General features: G+C 33.3%; 1 protein-coding gene and 1 long non-coding RNA gene across 3 annotated transcripts; one reads left to right on the plus strand and one right to left on the minus strand.

The window, feature by feature from the left end:
* Nucleotides 1-675: 675 nt before the first annotated feature.
* LOC128921474 (uncharacterized) lies at nt 676-18,364 on the plus strand. 2 transcript variants are annotated; one of them, XR_008470914.1, is made up of 4 exons: nt 676-5,898; nt 8,433-8,855; nt 8,947-13,708; nt 18,252-18,364. It is a non-coding gene; the product is annotated as an uncharacterized LOC128921474 (long non-coding RNA). The 2 variants fall into 2 exon arrangements; XR_008470913.1 differs by having other exon boundaries at nt 676-3,855.
* On the minus strand, nt 6,352-9,743 carry LOC128921472 (UDP-glucose 4-epimerase-like). Its single transcript, XM_054229234.1, has 3 exons — nt 9,501-9,743; nt 7,147-7,437; nt 6,352-7,095 (listed from the first exon to the last, which is right to left on the minus strand). Exons 1-3 carry the CDS (start codon nt 9,741-9,743, stop codon nt 6,574-6,576), a joined length of 1,056 nt encoding a protein of 351 aa, XP_054085209.1. The 3' UTR covers nt 6,352-6,573.
* Nucleotides 18,365-22,119: the final 3,755 nt, after the last annotated feature.

Below are 22,119 nucleotides of genomic sequence, written 5' to 3' on the forward strand. Positions count from 1 at the left end.
TTAGATTTCCAAAGTCTTTTGGGATGCAATCACAAATCCAACAATATTTTGAAAAATGTTATTGTACGTGTATTGTCTTAAATAAACGTGGAAATTTTGAATAAAAACATCGTACGAATATATAACCAGAAGCTGTCAGATTTGGCCAATAATACAGTAATCCCCGCTTAAGTGCCCGTTCTTAACATGCAAGACTTTTAGGACACTTAAGCAGGAAAGGCACTTAAATAAATTCGGCTTAAGTGCCTCAGGGTACTTACCAAGCTTTTTCTCAAATACTTCGATCTAATATTTTTTCTTTTATAATGAAAGTCGCATTTATTTCTTATTAAGAACAAAAATGATTCACGTAGCGGGGATCACTGTATTTGCATCGTGTGATGCTCTGGGAGCAAATAAATCGACCTATTTAGCAATTTTTTGAAAAAATAATTCACTTTGAACAAAATATGTAAATTTTGTTGAAGTGAAAGGTGTCAACGGCAAAAATAAAATTGTTGGGGAGATTTTAGTTAGTAGGGTGCCAAAATTTGAGGACTGTTTCATGTTAATTATACGAAAATAAAACCTTTTTAAGGAATAAAAAAATTATATCTTGCATTGTTCGCGAGATATTCGCACATGAATATCAGATTATATAGGTTACTTATTTGAAGCACGATCGAAGGCCGCCAATGCAGAAAATAGTTCTACGCGAAAGAACTTTCCATTACCACCAGGTATTGGATAGACCAGGGTTATTTTTTTTTTAGCCCGGCCGAAAGCCGCTAATGTAGAAAGTAGTTCTACGCGAAAGAAATTTTCATTTAAATCTCTTTGATGACCCCCGGTTATGACACGACTAGGGTTATTTTTTTGAAGCGCGGCCGAAGACCGCCAATGCAGAAAGTAGTTCTTCGCGAAAGAACTTGTCAGTTCCAATCACATAACACATGCATCAATTCATAAGTGCACGCATCGGCTGCTGTTAACACACAACTTTATATTTTTTCCTCAAAGTGTTTATTTTGGGCTAATTTACATGAAAATGATGTCTTCAAAATGTTCAAGACGCTGGTTTCAAAGCGAAATTTGTAGCCAGCCGTCGCTACGTCGTGTCGTGTAGTCATCTTTGTGTTCAGAGCATTAAGCAGCCATCTTACCCGGATGTTACACGTTGAAGAAATTGCTTTCAAGTTGTCACACACTCCAATCAGGATCTACAATACCGTTTAGATGCTCCATCTTCCTATTCGTTTAGCTTTTGTCATATTTATATATAAATCTCAAGGCCAAACAACGGTCATTTGCTTTTTAGAGTTTAGAAAATCTTAATTTGCTCAAATGCTCACATGTGGGAAGCCCCATGAATCTATTGGTGTTAACTGGATATATTTTCGTAATTTGCAAGGCTCATTGGTGGGAAATTATTCTTAGTTGTGGTAAAGCTTTGTATTTTAACAGTTTGGAAAGGATTTCAATTCGTTTCGACGAAAATGTGAATGAATTGCATTTATATCAGATATTCACACATCTAACTAACACAAATCATACATTTCTTCTCTGGTTGGAGTGTAACATTTTGAGAAACGAACAATCGAACGTAAGAAATGTTGAGAGAAGAACATGTGAATTTGATTTAAGCCCGATAATAAGCAAATATAAAAGTAAATTTTTTTTGTGAAAAAAGAAAAGGATATTATTCTCACTTAATTATATGGAGATATTTTCTTCTCAGATAAATGTTTATTTAATGCTCCTTGGTACGTAAGATTTGCACACCTCCAACTCTTCTTGGCGTGAACTCAGTGCTAAATGAATGTCCAAAATTGCAAAGTCTCATGAGCTGAAGCTCAGACAGCATGTTAATCAGGAGTTTCCCAAACTCATCGAACAAACCGGCTGAAACGCAAAACCCTTCCAAACTAGTAATAGAACAGTAGTACCAAATGTATATTTCTGACATTTACCTTTTACATATTTTTGAATTTCATTGTTAGTATTTTGTCTTTGTATGCTGAATTAGAAAATATTATATGTAGTATATGCAAAGGGGACAAAATTTAGTATGGAAATATGCAACCAGATGTCCGAGTATCATTATACAAGCTTCATTCATATATGGTTATACAGTTTATATAATATTAGTTAGCCAATAACTTAAAATATTTCTGCTACACTGTTCCTCTCAAATTATAAGCATCAAAATATATAATAATACCTTCTATTTTTTTAATATATTTATATCGGCCCTATTCCCGTTGTCGTTGTCGTTCCTAAATTCATATCAGGGATAAAGGGATGTCCAACTTATTCCAGTGTGAGAGCACCTCAAAATTTGCGTTTTTTATAACATTTTGCAATATTGCCAGATCAGACAAAATACTAATTTTTGGGCATTTAAATAAAAATACAAACATTTATTATGGTTAAAAATTATTATATACTGAATGTTTAATATAAAATAACTTATTTCAATTTCATTTAGCGATAAAATGGTATATTAAAATAGCCGGTTTTCGAAGTTTCAGTAATAAATATGGTCAATTATTAAGTGTCAACTGAAAATAAATCAATTTCTTTTATAATTTTCCATGAAAAATTAGTTTCTCGATGCTGCAATTCACAAAAATATTCTTTAACCACTTTTAAATTACGCGTTATCATTGATATTTATTGTTTTAAGTTCTTATTAGTGATCTTGCAAGGCGGCTAAAAATGTCTCCATCGCATTATTTTTTTGGCAACATTTCAATCTGGCCTTTCCAGTTTCCCAATTGCGAAACGTCAAAACCTCCTCATCTCGACAAACTGTCAAAGTTTAGGTGGTTTTGACGTTTACAATTGCGCTCTCACTTCCAGTGATATGAGAGTTGTACATCTCTTTATCTCTGATTCATATTCTTGAAGTATTGTCTTTTGCTGTCGCCCATTGCGTTCACACGAGCAATTCTTGTTCGACAACTCTATCCGTGTCTTTCTCTAATTCTATTTCATATAATTTTCTCAACTTCTTGTACGCATTGTTTCCAAACAAAAAAATAGATTTCATTAACTAATTTTTATCGTTATTCTCCATTTTCTAACATATTTTAATTATATTATGCAAATTTCTATATGTATTTGCAAATTAATTTTAATTACTAAAAATTTTATAATAACAAATAGATCAATTTTTACGTCTAAAATCGTCATTTTGGCTTGAAAATGGTACCAAAAATTGAAAAATTAAAAAAAAAGCTCGACGACAATTGAAAGATAAACTAATAAACTAAAGAAAGTATTTTGATTTTTTGGTTTCGGATGATCCAGTGATGCTGTAGGCTGCTCACCGCACAAAAACTTCTTTTCGAGGTGTCTGCAGAGATCGACGATAAATCCGTTATTCCTCGCTATTTTTCGATAAAACTTTTTTTAAGTATCCTTCAAATTTTGTACTTTCATATAATAATAAGTAAAATAAACCTACAGCAATAATTTTTTCTAAAAAAATTCATGAAAAAAGGTCTTTTTTCGACGAAACAAACTTTAACCAACCAACCCCCGCCCCCCCTTAAAGTGAAATTATTTGTGCAAAAAATGTAAAAATTGGCGATTTATTTGTTTTAAATAATTGATTGTTATTATAAATGATATATCAAAGCTATTTTACGTTTCTGCTGGCAAAATAACGTCATATTTGTTATAACTTTTAATAATTTTACATTTTACATAGTAGTGGCAACTCTACAGCTGCCCATTGTCGTATGAACAACGGTAGAATGGCGTGACATAAAGAATAGAACCGCAACAAGATTTTTATACCGATAGTCGATAGTGGAAAATACAAAGAACGTTATTGGCAACATAATCTGTTTGGCTTTGTGTGAATATTTGGTAATTACACATTTTGAATATTAAATTTCAGTGTTTGTTTTAACCGAGCCTTCTTCATTGTGGCTTCGTTGATAAGTTTGGCTTATGATTGACCGGTTATCAGCATATCTATCCGATTCTGATTCGAGATATCGACTGAAGCCTCCCAGACATGTTGCAAAATATTTAGTTTGGTTTTACGACCCCATTTCCTCTATATAGATGATAAGGTTATACCGTCTTTAAGAGTTGGGGAAAAATACAAAAAATATTAAAACCACAAAAGTAACCATGAGGAAGCGAGAAGAGTGTTGAAACTTCCCCAGTACTCGTCCTATGTAGCCAGGAAAAAGCCACCTATATATATATATATACAGCCTATTCTGTGCACTTTACAGAAATTCAACAGATTTGTAAAAATTTTAAATTTATTTCGTATTCTTTGACTAAAATAAAAAGATTTTTCTTTATAAATTGAATGTATATATTAGGGCTCTTAAAATTATTCGATTAACCTGAAAACCGATTATTCAAATATCCGGTTTGTAACCGTTCGTACTAATATTAACCGGTTAGTACTATTCGATTAATCGCAATGTTACGACTATTCGAATAGTCGTTCAACTGCGGTTATTCGAATAGTTATGCAGTCACTATTCGAATAAATGAAAATTGTTTGAAATCCAAACAGCTTTTGATTTTTTAAAGTTTACGCATTCCAGCCACTTTAACAGAATCAGGGAGGACGTTCTCCATTGCTGGAAACATTGTAGCTCCACGTAGAAGCTGCTTGCAACCAACAAATGTTAACCTTTTAACTTTCTTATATCAAAATAGACTTTTTATGAAAAATACTGATTTAATACATTCATCCAGTTGAAATGGTTAAAAACTATTATGTCATTACTTAATGGTTCCCGTAAAATCATTGTTATTTTTTACATTTTAAAGCAAGTTAATCGTTAGTTTTAATGTTTCCCTTTTTTTCAATACAAATAAGAAAATTAATGAACTTGCACTATTCGAATAGTCGACAACGAAGGGTTAACCGAATAGTCGAAAATGAGCGGTTAATCGAATAGTCGATGACTGACGACTATCCGAATAGTGTAAACCAAATATTATTATTCGAATAATGCCCTATTCGGTTAATTCGGTTAGTCGAATACCAAGAGCTCTAGTATATATATATTAAATTACAGTGAAATTATTCTCATGCCCACACAATTTGTTTGGGGCATACCGAAATAACGCGACGGCGACTCTTAACTACATAGCTCGCGTATGCGAATGCGAAAGCGTAAAAGTGCACTTGACTGCGTATATTTCGAGCAGCTGAATAAATGCGCTATTGAATGCGTTGACAGCTGTATACAAGGTGATACACATACACACTTTTTATTTGCGAGTTTGAAATCGACCTAAATAATATGGACGGCGATTTTAAATTTTTATTGATTTTTATAATCAGTGTACATAGAAAACCTCGAATTAAGCAACGGAAGGAAAATTTAAACTGTCTACCTTGTTTATTAAAACTTTATCACCCCTAATCTTTAAAAATTAATTTAAATATTTGATAAATTTATTATTAATAAATTAATAAATATTATATTTTCCAAAATACTTATATTGTGTCGAAGAAAACGAGCTTAAATAATTAAAACATACAAGATTGTAAGTAACATAATGTTGGTTGCTATTCTTAAGAATGTGAATGTTGCTGTGTTAGCGCATGAAAGTTGAAAATTTTCAACTTCTGTGCGTCTTCGAATCCAAGTACGAATTTCGGAGCGTTGGTTGCGAAAAAATGCGAAAGCTATGTAGCTCATCTCATAAGAACATGTGTATTCAACTCAACTGTCAAACGTTCGCATTCGCATTCGCGAGCATTGTAGTAGCTGCTTAAAACCAAATCGTACGAATTGTAATTTCGGTTCTGAATTGAAATCGCGCGGTTTCCAGAACATGAGTGGAAAACACACAAAAAAGAAATAGTGAAATCGGTCCAGCCGTTTAGGAGGAGTTCAATGACTACAACACGTAGAGAAGATTTATATATATGTAATAAAGATAAATTTATATTTTTCAATCTTTCTGAGAGATTTTCTTAATATTTTTTTCCGTAAGAACCTTGTACAGAGTATTAGAAAACTACAAAAAATAAATCAGCCAAATCGGTCAAGCCGTTTTCATGCTATGTCGTGACAACGGAAAACGGGTTTCATTTTTATATATATAGATTCTGTAAAAAAAAAGAGTATTTCGCACCAAAATCGAACTAAATATCGAATAAAAAATATTCGATTTCATAAAGCCTTTTCGCCTTTTTGAAATTTCTGGATATTATAAGGGTTGAAAGTGCTAAATCAGTCATATTCGTAGATAATTTCTCGTAATGTATTTTTTGGCCTACGATTGTTTGCCTACGAGTATATAATATGCAGATATAAGGAATAACAAAGATAAAAAATATACGCCTACACTTTCAATAATACGCATTCTGAACATACTACATATGTTTAAATGGTGGATAATTTGGCTTGTTGAATTTTTATTCTATACAAATAGTTTAGGTTTTTTGCATCGAAAAATCACTTTACTTTTACACTTTTACAATATTTTTACGACATTGTCGAAGGATAAGTTGTAAATACTAAATATTGCTATTACTAAATATTGTATTACCGCACACTGTTATTAAAAACGGATGTTATTTGTTTCCAAATACAATTTAAATTATTTAGAAGCATATCCATTAGGGTTATTGCTCTGCCAACGCCAAGTATCTTCACACATTTCTACAATGCCGCGTTTAGCTTTCCATCCGAGAGAAACTTCAGCTAGCGTAGCATTAGCAAAACAAGTTGCTACATCTCCAGATCGTCGATCAGTTATGTCATAATTAATTTTTCGATTACTAGCCTTTTCAAAGGCATGCACCATTTCTAGAACAGAATACCCAACGCCAGTTCCAAGATTATAAGCAAAAAATCCTGTTTCCGCTACATTTCTTAATTTTTCCAAAGCTTTTAGGTGCCCTTCTGCGAGATCTACAATATGTATATAATCGCGAACGCCTGTTCCATCTTTGGTTGGAAAATCAGAACCATAAATTTTCAAAACATCCCGACGACCGACGGCCACTTGAGCAATAAATGGCATTAAGTTATTAGGTTCTCCGTTGGGATCTTCGCCAATGCATCCACTTGGATGAGCACCAACTGGATTAAAGTATCGCAACGACACAACTGCCCAGCGCTAAAAAACATATGACTTAGTAAAGATATTCAAAATAAAAGTATCACCTACCTTATCTGATTTACATAGATCCTTTAATATTTCTTCCGTAAAGTACTTTGTTTTTCCATAGGGACTTGTACAATTACCGGTTGGATGATCTTCAGGTACAGGCAAGAATTTGGGTTCACCATAAACGGTGGCACTGGAGCTATACACAAATTTAAACACATTGTTATCCGCCATGGCTTCCAAGAGAACATTGGTGCCCGTCAAATTGTTATGATAGTATTGAAGAGGTATACGACAGGATTCTCCAACTGCTTTAAGAGCAGCAAAATGAGCCACCATATCAATTTTATGCTGAAAGTCAATACATAAACATATATTGCACAAAGAAAAAGCAGAAAACAAAAGAGAAAATATATCTATGATAATTCATCTATTAAATTATGATGATAAAAATTGACTTGGATATGCTGTCTATACGCTGCGGAAAACCGAAAACATTCTTAACCCTTAAACGCCTGGCGGTTCCTCCAGAAACCATTCCCTGTTTCTGTGAATTTTTCAAGTATAAACATACATTTTTATATATTACATTAATGACCTTTTGCTTTGATATATCCGTTATCTTTTAGGTAAATGTGACTTGAGTAAGAGTGCATCAAAAAAATAATTTCATGAACAATTTTGTATTTTCTAGTGACTAACAATGATGGCGAATGTCATGGTTTTAGTAGATCGAGCACGATGACCACATATCAATAAAATGTGGATTTTTGTAAAAATATATATTTACAATGTATTTCTGCAATGAGCACCTAGTGGTTCCTCAAATGATTTCCCAATAAAATACCCTGTAAAATCTAAAATAATAATTTTTAAGAAAAATCGTAGAACAAATGTTGCTTGTAACCGATAAATATGTTTTCTTAAATTATATAAGTGGTCTGTTAAAAAATTAATGAAATTTTCCTTCTATGAAAAAAATATTTATTCATTCGTCCATATTATTGTTGTCGCCTTTAAAAAATTCATGATTTGATATTATGCACTTATGCCTGCGCTTCTTCCGATCGTCGAAACACTTTCCAAACTCGATTTTTGGGATAACCTTTGGCTCTTTCAGCGATTTCTCATTTGCTTATAAAACGACGCCTACTTTATTTTTGGAAATAAAAAAATGTCACCCGGAGTTATGTCTGGCGAATATGGAGAATCGCTACAGTATTATTTTTGGTCAAAAATTCACGAAAAATCAACAAAGTGTTTAACCTTTTCATATTTATTAATTTTAACAATATACAAAATTTACTTGCTTTTGTAATCACAATTAACTAATTAAAAAATTTTAGACTGCTTTCACCGTACCCAAAATTATCGAAATCGCAACTGAAATTGCTACTGAAGTGCTTACTATTGCTACTGTGATCGAATTAGAATCACTGAACTGCTATTGCTATAGTGATCGAACTAGACTTACCGAAAATTGATCACAGTTTCTATATGCGATTTTTCAATCACTGTGAAAAATTCACCGGTAGTGAAATATCGCTCATCACTACAATGAACATAGCTGAATGTAATCGTACTTCAGGGGAATGAAGTTCAACAAAATAAAAAAAAAACGTTTAACACATAGACTCTAAAAACTTGGGTTCGCCAACAACTGGTAGCACTCTCAACAATCGTTCAGCAGGTTGGAGAAATGTTCTATCTCTAAACCCAGTATGCCCTGGACATCAGTGACCAGATTACCACCTGTGGAGAATGCTCCGGTAAGCCACCTTTTTTTCATAACATTTTCGAGCATTACCCATGTGGGCCAGCTTCTCAAGCTCTTCATATTTGCGGACTCTTTCTTTTTAGGTCCCTTTCCACGTGTTTGGTCGACCGCAACATTGCGTGGTAGGCAGTCTGCTTTCACTCCACTGCGAAACTCAATCCTCCTCGTACCTGCTCGTTTGTTTTGGCCTTGCCGAAGTCCAAATGTTTTGTCTGCAGCGGTAGGCAGTGAGTTTTGGATGTCGTTCCACAGTTCCCATATATCGAGATGGAATCTTCCTTACGTTTGTTGACCGGCGTTCTTTGCTGCACAGAGGCAAGTGTGAACCTTTGCGTACTCCTCGGAGCGTACGCAAACATGTATTATAGAATAACAACATGATCGATTTGGTTGCTAAATTTTTTATCAGAGGACAGCCATTTAGCTTGATGAATTTTCTTGTGCCGCATTCTGTTATTACAAAAAATTATGTTTTGGACCACAGCGAACTCCTTAACGAAAAAAAAATAACTCGCGATGATCGAAATGCATCCTAAACATGCTTTCATGCCAAGGATTGGAACTAACACTTTTAATTTTCATATATTGTAAATAGTTTACCAATTATCTTAATAATAATATAAAAAATTAAACTTGCCTCTTGAAAAACAGAACGCACTTGATCTCGATCAGTAATATCAATGCAATAGTAAATTAATGTTTTCCCAGTTAGCTTTTGAACTCTATTCAATGATTCAGGTAACTTAGACGATCCTGAACTGTACGCATTACTCAAGTTATCTATGCAAACCACGTTGTAACCTGCATTCATCATTTCCAAGACTGTATGGGAGCCTATATATCCCGCTCCTCCGGTTACTAATACATTTGGAGGAGACATTGTAGATTCTATAAAGGGATAAATATGCAAATAGGTTAGTTAACAAAGTGGGGAAAAAAATAATGACAGTAGTGATATATTAATGTAAACACCACAAAACATAAATTTTCTTAGATTTCCAAAGTCTTTTGGGATGCAATCACAAATCCAACAATATTTTGAAAAATGTTATTGTACGTGTATTGTCTTAAATAAACGTGGAAATTTTGAATAAAAACATCGTACGAATATATAACCAGAAGCTGTCAGATTTGGCCAATAATACAGTAATCCCCGCTTAAGTGCCCGTTCTTAACATGCAAGACTTTTAGGACACTTAAGCAGGAAAGGCACTTAAATAAATTCGGCTTAAGTGCCTCAGGGTACTTACCAAGCTTTTTCTCAAATACTTCGATCTAATATTTTTTCTTTTATAATGAAAGTCGCATTTATTTCTTATTAAGAACAAAAATGATTCACGTAGCGGGGATCACTGTATTTGCATCGTGTGATGCTCTGGGAGCAAATAAATCGACCTATTTAGCAATTTTTTGAAAAAATAATTCACTTTGAACAAAATATGTAAATTTTGTTGAAGTGAAAGGTGTCAACGGCAAAAATAAAATTGTTGGGGAGATTTTAGTTAGTAGGGTGCCAAAATTTGAGGACTGTTTCATGTTAATTATACGAAAATAAAACCTTTTTAAGGAATAAAAAAATTATATCTTGCATTGTTCGCGAGATATTCGCACATGAATATCAGATTATATAGGTTACTTTTTTGAAGCACGATCGAAGGCCGCCAATGCAGAAAATAGTTCTACGCGAAAGAACTTTCCATTACCACCAGGTATTGGATAGACCAGGGTTATTTTTTTTTTAGCCCGGCCGAAAGCCGCTAATGTAGAAAGTAGTTCTACGCGAAAGAAATTTTCATTTAAATCTCTTTGATGACCCCCGGTTATGACACGACTAGGGTTATTTTTTTGAAGCGCGGCCGAAGACCGCCAATGCAGAAAGTAGTTCTTCGCGAAAGAACTTGTCAGTTCCAATCACATAACACATGCATCAATTCATAAGTGCACGCATCGGCTGCTGTTAACACACAACTTTATATTTTTTCCTCAAAGTGTTTATTTTGGGCTAATTTACATGAAAATGATGTCTTCAAAATGTTCAAGACGCTGGTTTCAAAGCGAAATTTGTAGCCAGCCGTCGCTACGTCGTGTCGTGTAGTCATCTTTGTGTTCAGAGCATTAAGCAGCCATCTTACCCGGATGTTACACGTTGAAGAAATTGCTTTCAAGTTGTCACACACTCCAATCAGGATCTACAATACCGTTTAGATGCTCCATCTTCCTATTCGTTTAGCTTTTGTCATATTTATATATAAATCTCAAGGCCAAACAACGGTCATTTGCTTTTTAGAGTTTAGAAAATCTTAATTTGCTCAAATGCTCACATGTGGGAAGCCCCATGAATCTATTGGTGTTAACTGGATATATTTTCGTAATTTGCAAGGCTCATTGGTGGGAAATTATTCTTAGTTGTGGTAAAGCTTTGTATTTTAACAGTTTGGAAAGGATTTCAATTCGTTTCGACGAAAATGTGAATGAATTGCATTTATATCAGATATTCACACATCTAACTAACACAAATCATACATTTCTTCTCTGGTTGGAGTGTAACATTTTGAGAAACGAACAATCGAACGTAAGAAATGTTGAGAGAAGAACATGTGAATTTGATTTAAGCCCGATAATAAGCAAATATAAAAGTAAATTTTTTTTGTGAAAAAAGAAAAGGATATTATTCTCACTTAATTATATGGAGATATTTTCTTCTCAGATAAATGTTTATTTAATGCTCCTTGGTACGTAAGATTTGCACACCTCCAACTCTTCTTGGCGTGAACTCAGTGCTAAATGAATGTCCAAAATTGCAAAGTCTCATGAGCTGAAGCTCAGACAGCATGTTAATCAGGAGTTTCCCAAACTCATCGAACAAACCGGCTGAAACGCAAAACCCTTCCAAACTAGTAATAGAACAGTAGTACCAAATGTATATTTCTGACATTTACCTTTTACATATTTTTGAATTTCATTGTTAGTATTTTGTCTTTGTATGCTGAATTAGAAAATATTATATGTAGTATATGCAAAGGGGACAAAATTTAGTATGGAAATATGCAACCAGATGTCCGAGTATCATTATACAAGCTTCATTCATATATGGTTATACAGTTTATATAATATTAGTTAGCCAATAACTTAAAATATTTCTGCTACACTGTTCCTCTCAAATTATAAGCATCAAAATATATAATAATACCTTCTATTTTTTTAATATATTTATATCGGCCCTATTCCCGTTGTCGTTGTCGTTCCTAAATTCATATCAGGGATAAAGGGATGTCCAACTTATTCCAGTGTGAGAGCACCTCAAAATTTGCGTTTTTTATAACATTTTGCAATATTGCCAGATCAGACAAAATACTAATTTTTGGGCATTTAAATAAAAATACAAACATTTATTATGGTTAAAAATTATTATATACTGAATGTTTAATATAAAATAACTTATTTCAATTTCATTTAGCGATAAAATGGTATATTAAAATAGCCGGTTTTCGAAGTTTCAGTAATAAATATGGTCAATTATTAAGTGTCAACTGAAAATAAATCAATTTCTTTTATAATTTTCCATGAAAAATTAGTTTCTCGATGCTGCAATTCACAAAAATATTCTTTAACCACTTTTAAATTACGCGTTATCATTGATATTTATTGTTTTAAGTTCTTATTAGTGATCTTGCAAGGCGGCTAAAAATGTCTCCATCGCATTATTTTTTTGGCAACATTTCAATCTGGCCTTTCCAGTTTCCCAATTGCGAAACGTCAAAACCTCCTCATCTCGACAAACTGTCAAAGTTTAGGTGGTTTTGACGTTTACAATTGCGCTCTCACTTCCAGTGATATGAGAGTTGTACATCTCTTTATCTCTGATTCATATTCTTGAAGTATTGTCTTTTGCTGTCGCCCATTGCGTTCACACGAGCAATTCTTGTTCGACAACTCTATCCGTGTCTTTCTCTAATTCTATTTCATATAATTTTCTCAACTTCTTGTACGCATTGTTTCCAAACAAAAAAATAGATTTCATTAACTAATTTTTATCGTTATTCTCCATTTTCTAACATATTTTAATTATATTATGCAAATTTCTATATGTATTTGCAAATTAATTTTAATTACTAAAAATTTTATAATAACAAATAGATCAATTTTTACGTCTAAAATCGTCATTTTGGCTTGAAAATGGTACCAAAAATTGAAAAATTAAAAAAAAAGCTCGACGACAATTGAAAGATAAACTAATAAACTAAAGAAAGTATTTTGATTTTTTGGTTTCGGATGATCCAGTGATGCTGTAGGCTGCTCACCGCACAAAAACTTCTTTTCGAGGTGTCTGCAGAGATCGACGATAAATCCGTTATTCCTCGCTATTTTTCGATAAAACTTTTTTTAAGTATCCTTCAAATTTTGTACTTTCATATAATAATAAGTAAAATAAACCTACAGCAATAATTTTTTCTAAAAAAATTCATGAAAAAAGGTCTTTTTTCGACGAAACAAACTTTAACCAACCAACCCCCGCCCCCCCTTAAAGTGAAATTATTTGTGCAAAAAATGTAAAAATTGGCGATTTATTTGTTTTAAATAATTGATTGTTATTATAAATGATATATCAAAGCTATTTTACGTTTCTGCTGGCAAAATAACGTCATATTTGTTATAACTTTTAATAATTTTACATTTTACATAGTAGTGGCAACTCTACAGCTGCCCATTGTCGTATGAACAACGGTAGAATGGCGTGACATAAAGAATAGAACCGCAACAAGATTTTTATACCGATAGTCGATAGTGGAAAATACAAAGAACGTTATTGGCAACATAATCTGTTTGGCTTTGTGTGAATATTTGGTAATTACACATTTTGAATATTAAATTTCAGTGTTTGTTTTAACCGAGCCTTCTTCATTGTGGCTTCGTTGATAAGTTTGGCTTATGATTGACCGGTTATCAGCATATCTATCCGATTCTGATTCGAGATATCGACTGAAGCCTCCCAGACATGTTGCAAAATATTTAGTTTGGTTTTACGACCCCATTTCCTCTATATAGATGATAAGGTTATACCGTCTTTAAGAGTTGGGGAAAAATACAAAAAATATTAAAACCACAAAAGTAACCATGAGGAAGCGAGAAGAGTGTTGAAACTTCCCCAGTACTCGTCCTATGTAGCCAGGAAAAAGCCACCTATATATATATATATACAGCCTATTCTGTGCACTTTACAGAAATTCAACAGATTTGTAAAAATTTTAAATTTATTTCGTATTCTTTGACTAAAATAAAAAGATTTTTCTTTATAAATTGAATGTATATATTAGGGCTCTTAAAATTATTCGATTAACCTGAAAACCGATTATTCAAATATCCGGTTTGTAACCGTTCGTACTAATATTAACCGGTTAGTACTATTCGATTAATCGCAATGTTACGACTATTCGAATAGTCGTTCAACTGCGGTTATTCGAATAGTTATGCAGTCACTATTCGAATAAATGAAAATTGTTTGAAATCCAAACAGCTTTTGATTTTTTAAAGTTTACGCATTCCAGCCACTTTAACAGAATCAGGGAGGACGTTCTCCATTGCTGGAAACATTGTAGCTCCACGTAGAAGCTGCTTGCAACCAACAAATGTTAACCTTTTAACTTTCTTATATCAAAATAGACTTTTTATGAAAAATACTGATTTAATACATTCATCCAGTTGAAATGGTTAAAAACTATTATGTCATTACTTAATGGTTCCCGTAAAATCATTGTTATTTTTTACATTTTAAAGCAAGTTAATCGTTAGTTTTAATGTTTCCCTTTTTTTCAATACAAATAAGAAAATTAATGAACTTGCACTATTCGAATAGTCGACAACGAAGGGTTAACCGAATAGTCGAAAATGAGCGGTTAATCGAATAGTCGATGACTGACGACTATCCGAATAGTGTAAACCAAATATTATTATTCGAATAATGCCCTATTCGGTTAATTCGGTTAGTCGAATACCAAGAGCTCTAGTATATATATATTAAATTACAGTGAAATTATTCTCATGCCCACACAATTTGTTTGGGGCATACCGAAATAACGCGACGGCGACTCTTAACTACATAGCTCGCGTATGCGAATGCGAAAGCGTAAAAGTGCACTTGACTGCGTATATTTCGAGCAGCTGAATAAATGCGCTATTGAATGCGTTGACAGCTGTATACAAGGTGATACACATACACACTTTTTATTTGCGAGTTTGAAATCGACCTAAATAATATGGACGGCGATTTTAAATTTTTATTGATTTTTATAATCAGTGTACATAGAAAAACCTCGAATTAAGCAACGGAAGGAAAATTTAAACTGTCTACCTTGTTTATTAAAACTTTATCACCCCTAATCTTTAAAAATTAATTTAAATATTTGATAAATTTATTATTAATAAATATTATATTTTCCAAAATACTTATATTGTGTCGAAGAAAACGAGCTTAAATAATTAAAACATACAAGATTGTAAGTAACATAATGTTGGTTGCTATTCTTAAGAATGTGAATGTTGCTGTGTTAGCGCATGAAAGTTGAAAATTTTCAACTTCTGTGCGTCTTCGAATCCAAGTACGAATTTCGGAGCGTTGGTTGCGAAAAAATGCGAAAGCTATGTAGCTCATCTCATAAGAACATGTGTATTCAACTCAACTGTCAAACGTTCGCATTCGCATTCGCGAGCATTGTAGTAGCTGCTTAAAACCAAATCGTACGAATTGTAATTTCGGTTCTGAATTGAAATCGCGCGGTTTCCAGAACATGAGTGGAAAACACACAAAAAAGAAATAGTGAAATCGGTCCAGCCGTTTAGGAGGAGTTCAATGACTAAAACACGTAGAGAAGATTTATATATATGTAATAAAGATAAATTTATATTTTTCAATCTTTCTGAGAGATTTTCTTAATATTTTTTTCCGTAAGAACCTTGTACAGAGTATTAGAAAACTACAAAAAATAAATCAGCCAAATCGGTCAAGCCGTTTTCATGCTATGTCGTGACAACGGAAAACGGGTTTCATTTTTATATATATAGATTCTGTAAAAAAAAAGAGTATTTCGCACCAAAATCGAACTAAATATGGTTTAAAAAATATTCGATTTCATAAAGCCTTTTCGCCTTTTTGAAATTTCTGGATATTATAAGGGTTGAAAGTGCTAAATCAGTCATATTCGTAGATAATTTCTCGCAATGTATTTTTTGGCCTACGATTGTTTGCCTACGAGTATATAATATGCAGATATAAGGAATAACAAAGATAAAAAATATACGCCTACACTTTCAATAATACGCATTCTGAACATTTGGCTTGTTGAATTTTTATTCTATACAAATAGTTTAGGTTTTTTGCATCGAAAAATCACTTTACTTTTACACTTTTACAATATTTTTACGACATTGTCGAAGGATAAGTTGTAAATACTAAATATTGCTATTACTAAATATTGTATTACCGCACACTGTTATTAAAAACGGATGTTATTTGTTTCCAAATACAATTTAAATTATTTAGAAGCATATCCATTAGGGTTATTGCTCTGCCAACGCCAAGTATCTTCACACATTTCTACAATGCCGCGTTTAGCTTTCCATCCGAGAGAAACTTCAGCTAGCGTAGCATTAGCAAAACAAGTTGCTACATCTCCAGATCGTCGATCAGTTATGTCATAATTAATTTTTCGATTACTAGCCTTTTCAAAGGCATGCACCATTTCTAGAACAGAATACCCAACGCCAGTTCCAAGATTATAAGCAAAAAATCCTGTTTCCGCTACATTTCTTAATTTTTCCAAAGCTTTTAGGTGCCCTTCTGCGAGATCTACAATATGTATATAATCGCGAACGCCTGTTCCATCTTTGGTTGGAAAATCAGAACCATAAATTTTCAAAACATCCCGACGACCGACGGCCACTTGAGCAATAAATGGCATTAAGTTATTAGGTTCTCCGTTGGGATCTTCGCCAATGCATCCACTTGGATGAGCACCAACTGGATTAAAGTATCGCAACGACACAACTGCCCAGCGCTAAAAAACATATGACTTAGTAAAGATATTCAAAATAAAAGTATCACCTACCTTATCTGATTTACATAGATCCTTTAATATTTCTTCCGTAAAGTACTTTGTTTTTCCATAGGGACTTGTACAATTACCGGTTGGATGATCTTCAGTTACAGGCAAGAATTTGGGTTCACCATAAACGGTGGCACTGGAGCTATACACAAATTTAAACACATTGTTATCCGCCATGGCTTCCAAGAGAACATTGGTGCCCGTCAAATTGTTATGATAGTATTGAAGAGGTATACGACAGGATTCTCCAACTGCTTTAAGAGCAGCAAAATGAGCCACCATATCAATTTTATGCTGAAAGTCAATACATAAACATATATTGCACAAAGAAAAAGCAGAAAACAAAAGAGAAAATATATCTATGATAATTCATCTATTAAATTATGATGATAAAAATTGACTTGGATATGCTGTCTATACGCTGCGGAAAACCGAAAACATTCTTAACCCTTAAACGCCTGGCGGTTCCTCCAGAAACCATTCCCTGTTTCTGTGAATTTTTCAAGTATAAACATACATTTTTATATATTACATTAATGACCTTTTGCTTTGATATATCCGTTATCTTTTAGGTAAATGTGACTTGAGTAAGAGTGCATCAAAAAAATAATTTCATGAACAATTTTGTATTTTCTAGTGACTAACAATGATGGCGAATGTCATGGTTTTAGTAGATCGAGCACGATGACCACATATCAATAAAATGTGGATTTTTGTAAAAATATATATTTACAATGTATTTCTGCAATGAGCACCTAGTGGTTCCTCAAATGATTTCCCAATAAAATACCCTGTAAAATCTAAAATAATAATTTTTAAGAAAAATCGTAGAACAAATGTTGCTTGTAACCGATAAATATGTTTTCTTAAATTATATAAGTGGTCTGTTAAAAAATTAATGAAATTTTCCTTCTATGAAAAAAATATTTATTCATTCGTCCATATTATTGTTGTCGCCTTTAAAAAATTCATGATTTGATATTATGCACTTATGCCAGCGCTTCTTCCGATCGTCGAAACACTTTCCAAACTCGATTTTTGGGATAACCTTTGGCTCTTTCAGCGATTTCTCATTTGCTTATAAAACGACGCCTACTTTATTTTTGGAAATAGAAAAATGTCACCCGGAGTTATGTCTGGCGAATATGGAGAATCGCTACAGTATTATTTTTGGTCAAAAATTCACGAAAAATCAACAAAGTGTTTAACCTTTTCATATTTATTAATTTTAACAATATACAAAATTTACTTGCTTTTGTAATCACAATTAACTAATTAAAAAATTTTAGACTGCTTTCACCGTACCCAAAATTATCGAAATCGCAACTGAAATTGCTACTGAAGTGCTTACTATTGCTACTGTGATCGAATTAGAATCACTGAACTGCTATTGCTATAGTGATCGAACTAGACTTACCGAAAATTGATCACAGTTTCTATATGCGATTTTTCAATCACTGTGAAAAATTCACCGGTAGTGAAATATCGCTCATCACTACAATGAACATAGCTGAATGTAATCGTACTTCAGGGGAATGAAGTTCAACAAAATAAAAAAAAACGTTTAACACATAGACTCTAAAAACTTGGGTTCGCCAACAACTGGTAGCACTCTCAACAATCGTTCAGCAGGTTGGAGAAATGTTCTATCTCTAAACCCAGTATGCCCTGGACATCAGTGACCAGATTACCACCTGTGGAGAATGCTTCGGTAAGCCACCTTTTTTTCATAACATTTTCGAGCATTACCCATGTGGGCCAGCTTCTCAAGCTCTTCATATTTGCGGACTCTTTCTTTTTAGGTCCCTTTCCACGTGTTTGGTCGACCGCAACATTGCGTGGTAGGCAGTCTGCTTTCACTCCACTGCGAAACTCAATCCTCCTCGTACCTGCTCGTTTGTTTTGGCCTTGCCGAAGTCCAAATGTTTTGTCTGCAGCGGTAGGCAGTGAGTTTTGGATGTCGTTCCACAGTTCCCATATATCGAGATGGAATCTTCCTTACGTTTGTTGACCGGCGTTCTTTGCTACACAGAGGCAAGTGTGAACCTTTGCGTACTCCTCGGAGCGTACGCAAACATGTATTATAGAATAACAACATGATCGATTTGGTTGCTAAATTTTTTATCAGAGGACAGCCATTTAGCTTGATGAATTTTCTTGTGCCGCATTCTGTTATTACAAAAAATTATGTTTTGGACCACAGCGAACTCCTTAACGAAAAAAAAATAACTCGCGATGATCGAAATGCATCCTAAACATGCTTTCATGCCAAGGATTGGAACTAACACTTTTAATTTTCATATATTGTAAATAGTTTACCAATTATCTTAATAATAATATAAAAAATTAAACTTGCCTCTTGAAAAACAGAACGCACTTGATCTCGATCAGTAATATCAATGCAATAGTAAATTAATGTTTTCCCAGTTAGCTTTTGAACTCTATTCAATGATTCAGGTAACTTAGACGATCCTGAACTGTACGCATTACTCAAGTTATCTATGCAAACCACGTTGTAACCTGCATTCATCATTTCCAAGACTGTATGGGAGCCTATATATCCCGCTCCTCCGGTTACTAATACATTTGGAGGAGACATTGTAGATTCTATAAAGGGATAAATATGCAAATAGGTTAGTTAACAAAGTGGGGAAAAAAATAATGACAGTAGTGATATATTAATGTAAACACCACAAAACATAAATTTTCTTAGATTTCCAAAGTCTTTTGGGATGCAATCACAAATCCAACAATATTTTGAAAAATGTTATTGTACGTGTATTGTCTTAAATAAACGTGGAAATTTTGAATAAAAACATCGTACGAATATATAACCAGAAGCTGTCAGATTTGGCCAATAATACAGTAATCCCCGCTTAAGTGCCCGTTCTTAACATGCAAGACTTTTAGGACACTTAAGCAGGAAAGGCACTTAAATAAATTCGGCTTAAGTGCCTCAGGGTACTTACCAAGCTTTTTCTCAAATACTTCGATCTAATATTTTTTCTTTTATAATGAAAGTCGCATTTATTTCTTATTAAGAACAAAAATGATTCACGTAGCGGGGATCACTGTATTTGCATCGTGTGATGCTCTGGGAGCAAATAAATCGACCTATTTAGCAATTTTTTGAAAAAATAATTCACTTTGAACAAAATATGTAAATTTTGTTGAAGTGAAAGGTGTCAACGGCAAAAATAAAATTGTTGGGGAGATTTTAGTTAGTAGGGTGCCAAAATTTGAGGACTGTTTCATGTTAATTATACGAAAATAAAACCTTTTTAAGGAATAAAAAAATTATATCTTGCATTGTTCGCGAGATATTCGCACATGAATATCAGATTATATAGGTTACTTTTTTGAAGCACGATCGAAGGCCGCCAATGCAGAAAATAGTTCTACGCGAAAGAACTTTCCATTACCACCAGGTATTGGATAGACCAGGGTTATTTTTTTTTTAGCCCGGCCGAAAGCCGCTAATGTAGAAAGTAGTTCTACGCGAAAGAAATTTTCATTTAAATCTCTTTGATGACCCCCGGTTATGACACGACTAGGGTTATTTTTTTGAAGCGCGGCCGAAGACCGCCAATGCAGAAAGTAGTTCTTCGCGAAAGAACTTGTCAGTTCCAATCACATAACACATGCATCAATTCATAAGTGCACGCATCGGCTGCTGTTAACACACAACTTTATATTTTTTCCTCAAAGTGTTTATTTTGGGCTAATTTACATGAAAATGATGTCTTCAAAATGTTCAAGACGCTGGTTTCAAAGCGAAATTTGTAGCCAGCCGTCGCTACGTCGTGTCGTGTAGTCATCTTTGTGCTCAGAGCATTAAGCAGCCATCTTACCCGGATGTTACACGTTGAAGAAATTGCTTTCAAGTTGTCACACACTCCAATCAGGATCTACAATACCGTTTAGATGCTCCATCTTCCTATTCGTTTAGCTTTTGTCATATTTATATATAAATCTCAAGGCCAAACAACGGTCATTTGCTTTTTAGAGTTTAGAAAATCTTAATTTGCTCAAATGCTCACATGTGGGAAGCCCCATGAATCTATTGGTGTTAACTGGATATATTTTCGTAATTTGCAAGGCTCATTGGTGGGAAATTATTCTTAGTTGTGGTAAAGCTTTGTATTTTAACAGTTTGGAAAGGATTTCAATTCGTTTCGACGAAAATGTGAATGAATTGCATTTATATCAGATATTCACACATCTAACTAACACAAATCATACATTTCTTCTCTGGTTGGAGTGTAACATTTTGAGAAACGAACAATCGAACGTAAGAAATGTTGAGAGAAGAACATGTGAATTTGATTTAAGCCCGATAATAAGCAAATATAAAAGTAAATTTTTTTTGTGAAAAAAGAAAAGGATATTATTCTCACTTAATTATATGGAGATATTTTCTTCTCAGATAAATGTTTATTTAATGCTCCTTGGTACGTAAGATTTGCACACCTCCAACTCTTCTTGGCGTGAACTCAGTGCTAAATGAATGTCCAAAATTGCAAAGTCTCATGAGCTGAAGCTCAGACAGCATGTTAATCAGGAGTTTCCCAAACTCATCGAACAAACCGGCTGAAACGCAAAACCCTTCCAAACTAGTAATAGAACAGTAGTACCAAATGTATATTTCTGACATTTACCTTTTACATATTTTTGAATTTCATTGTTAGTATTTTGTCTTTGTATGCTGAATTAGAAAATATTATATGTAGTATATGCAAAGGGGACAAAATTTAGTATGGAAATATGCAACCAGATGTCCGAGTATCATTATACAAGCTTCATTCATATATGGTTATACAGTTTATATAATATTAGTTAGCCAATAACTTAAAATATTTCTGCTACACTGTTCCTCTCAAATTATAAGCATCAAAATATATAATAATACCTTCTATTTTTTTAATATATTTATATCGGCCCTATTCCCGTTGTCGTTGTCGTTCCTAAATTCATATCAGGGATAAAGGGATGTCCAACTTATTCCAGTGTGAGAGCACCTCAAAATTTGCGTTTTTTATAACATTTTGCAATATTGCCAGATCAGACAAAATACTAATTTTTGGGCATTTAAATAAAAATACAAACATTTATTATGGTTAAAAATTATTATATACTGAATGTTTAATATAAAATAAC

The sequence above is a fragment of the Zeugodacus cucurbitae genome, chromosome 4, assembly GCF_028554725.1.
Source record: "Zeugodacus cucurbitae isolate PBARC_wt_2022May chromosome 4, idZeuCucr1.2, whole genome shotgun sequence".
Classification (NCBI taxonomy): Eukaryota; Metazoa; Arthropoda; class Insecta; order Diptera; family Tephritidae; genus Zeugodacus; species Zeugodacus cucurbitae.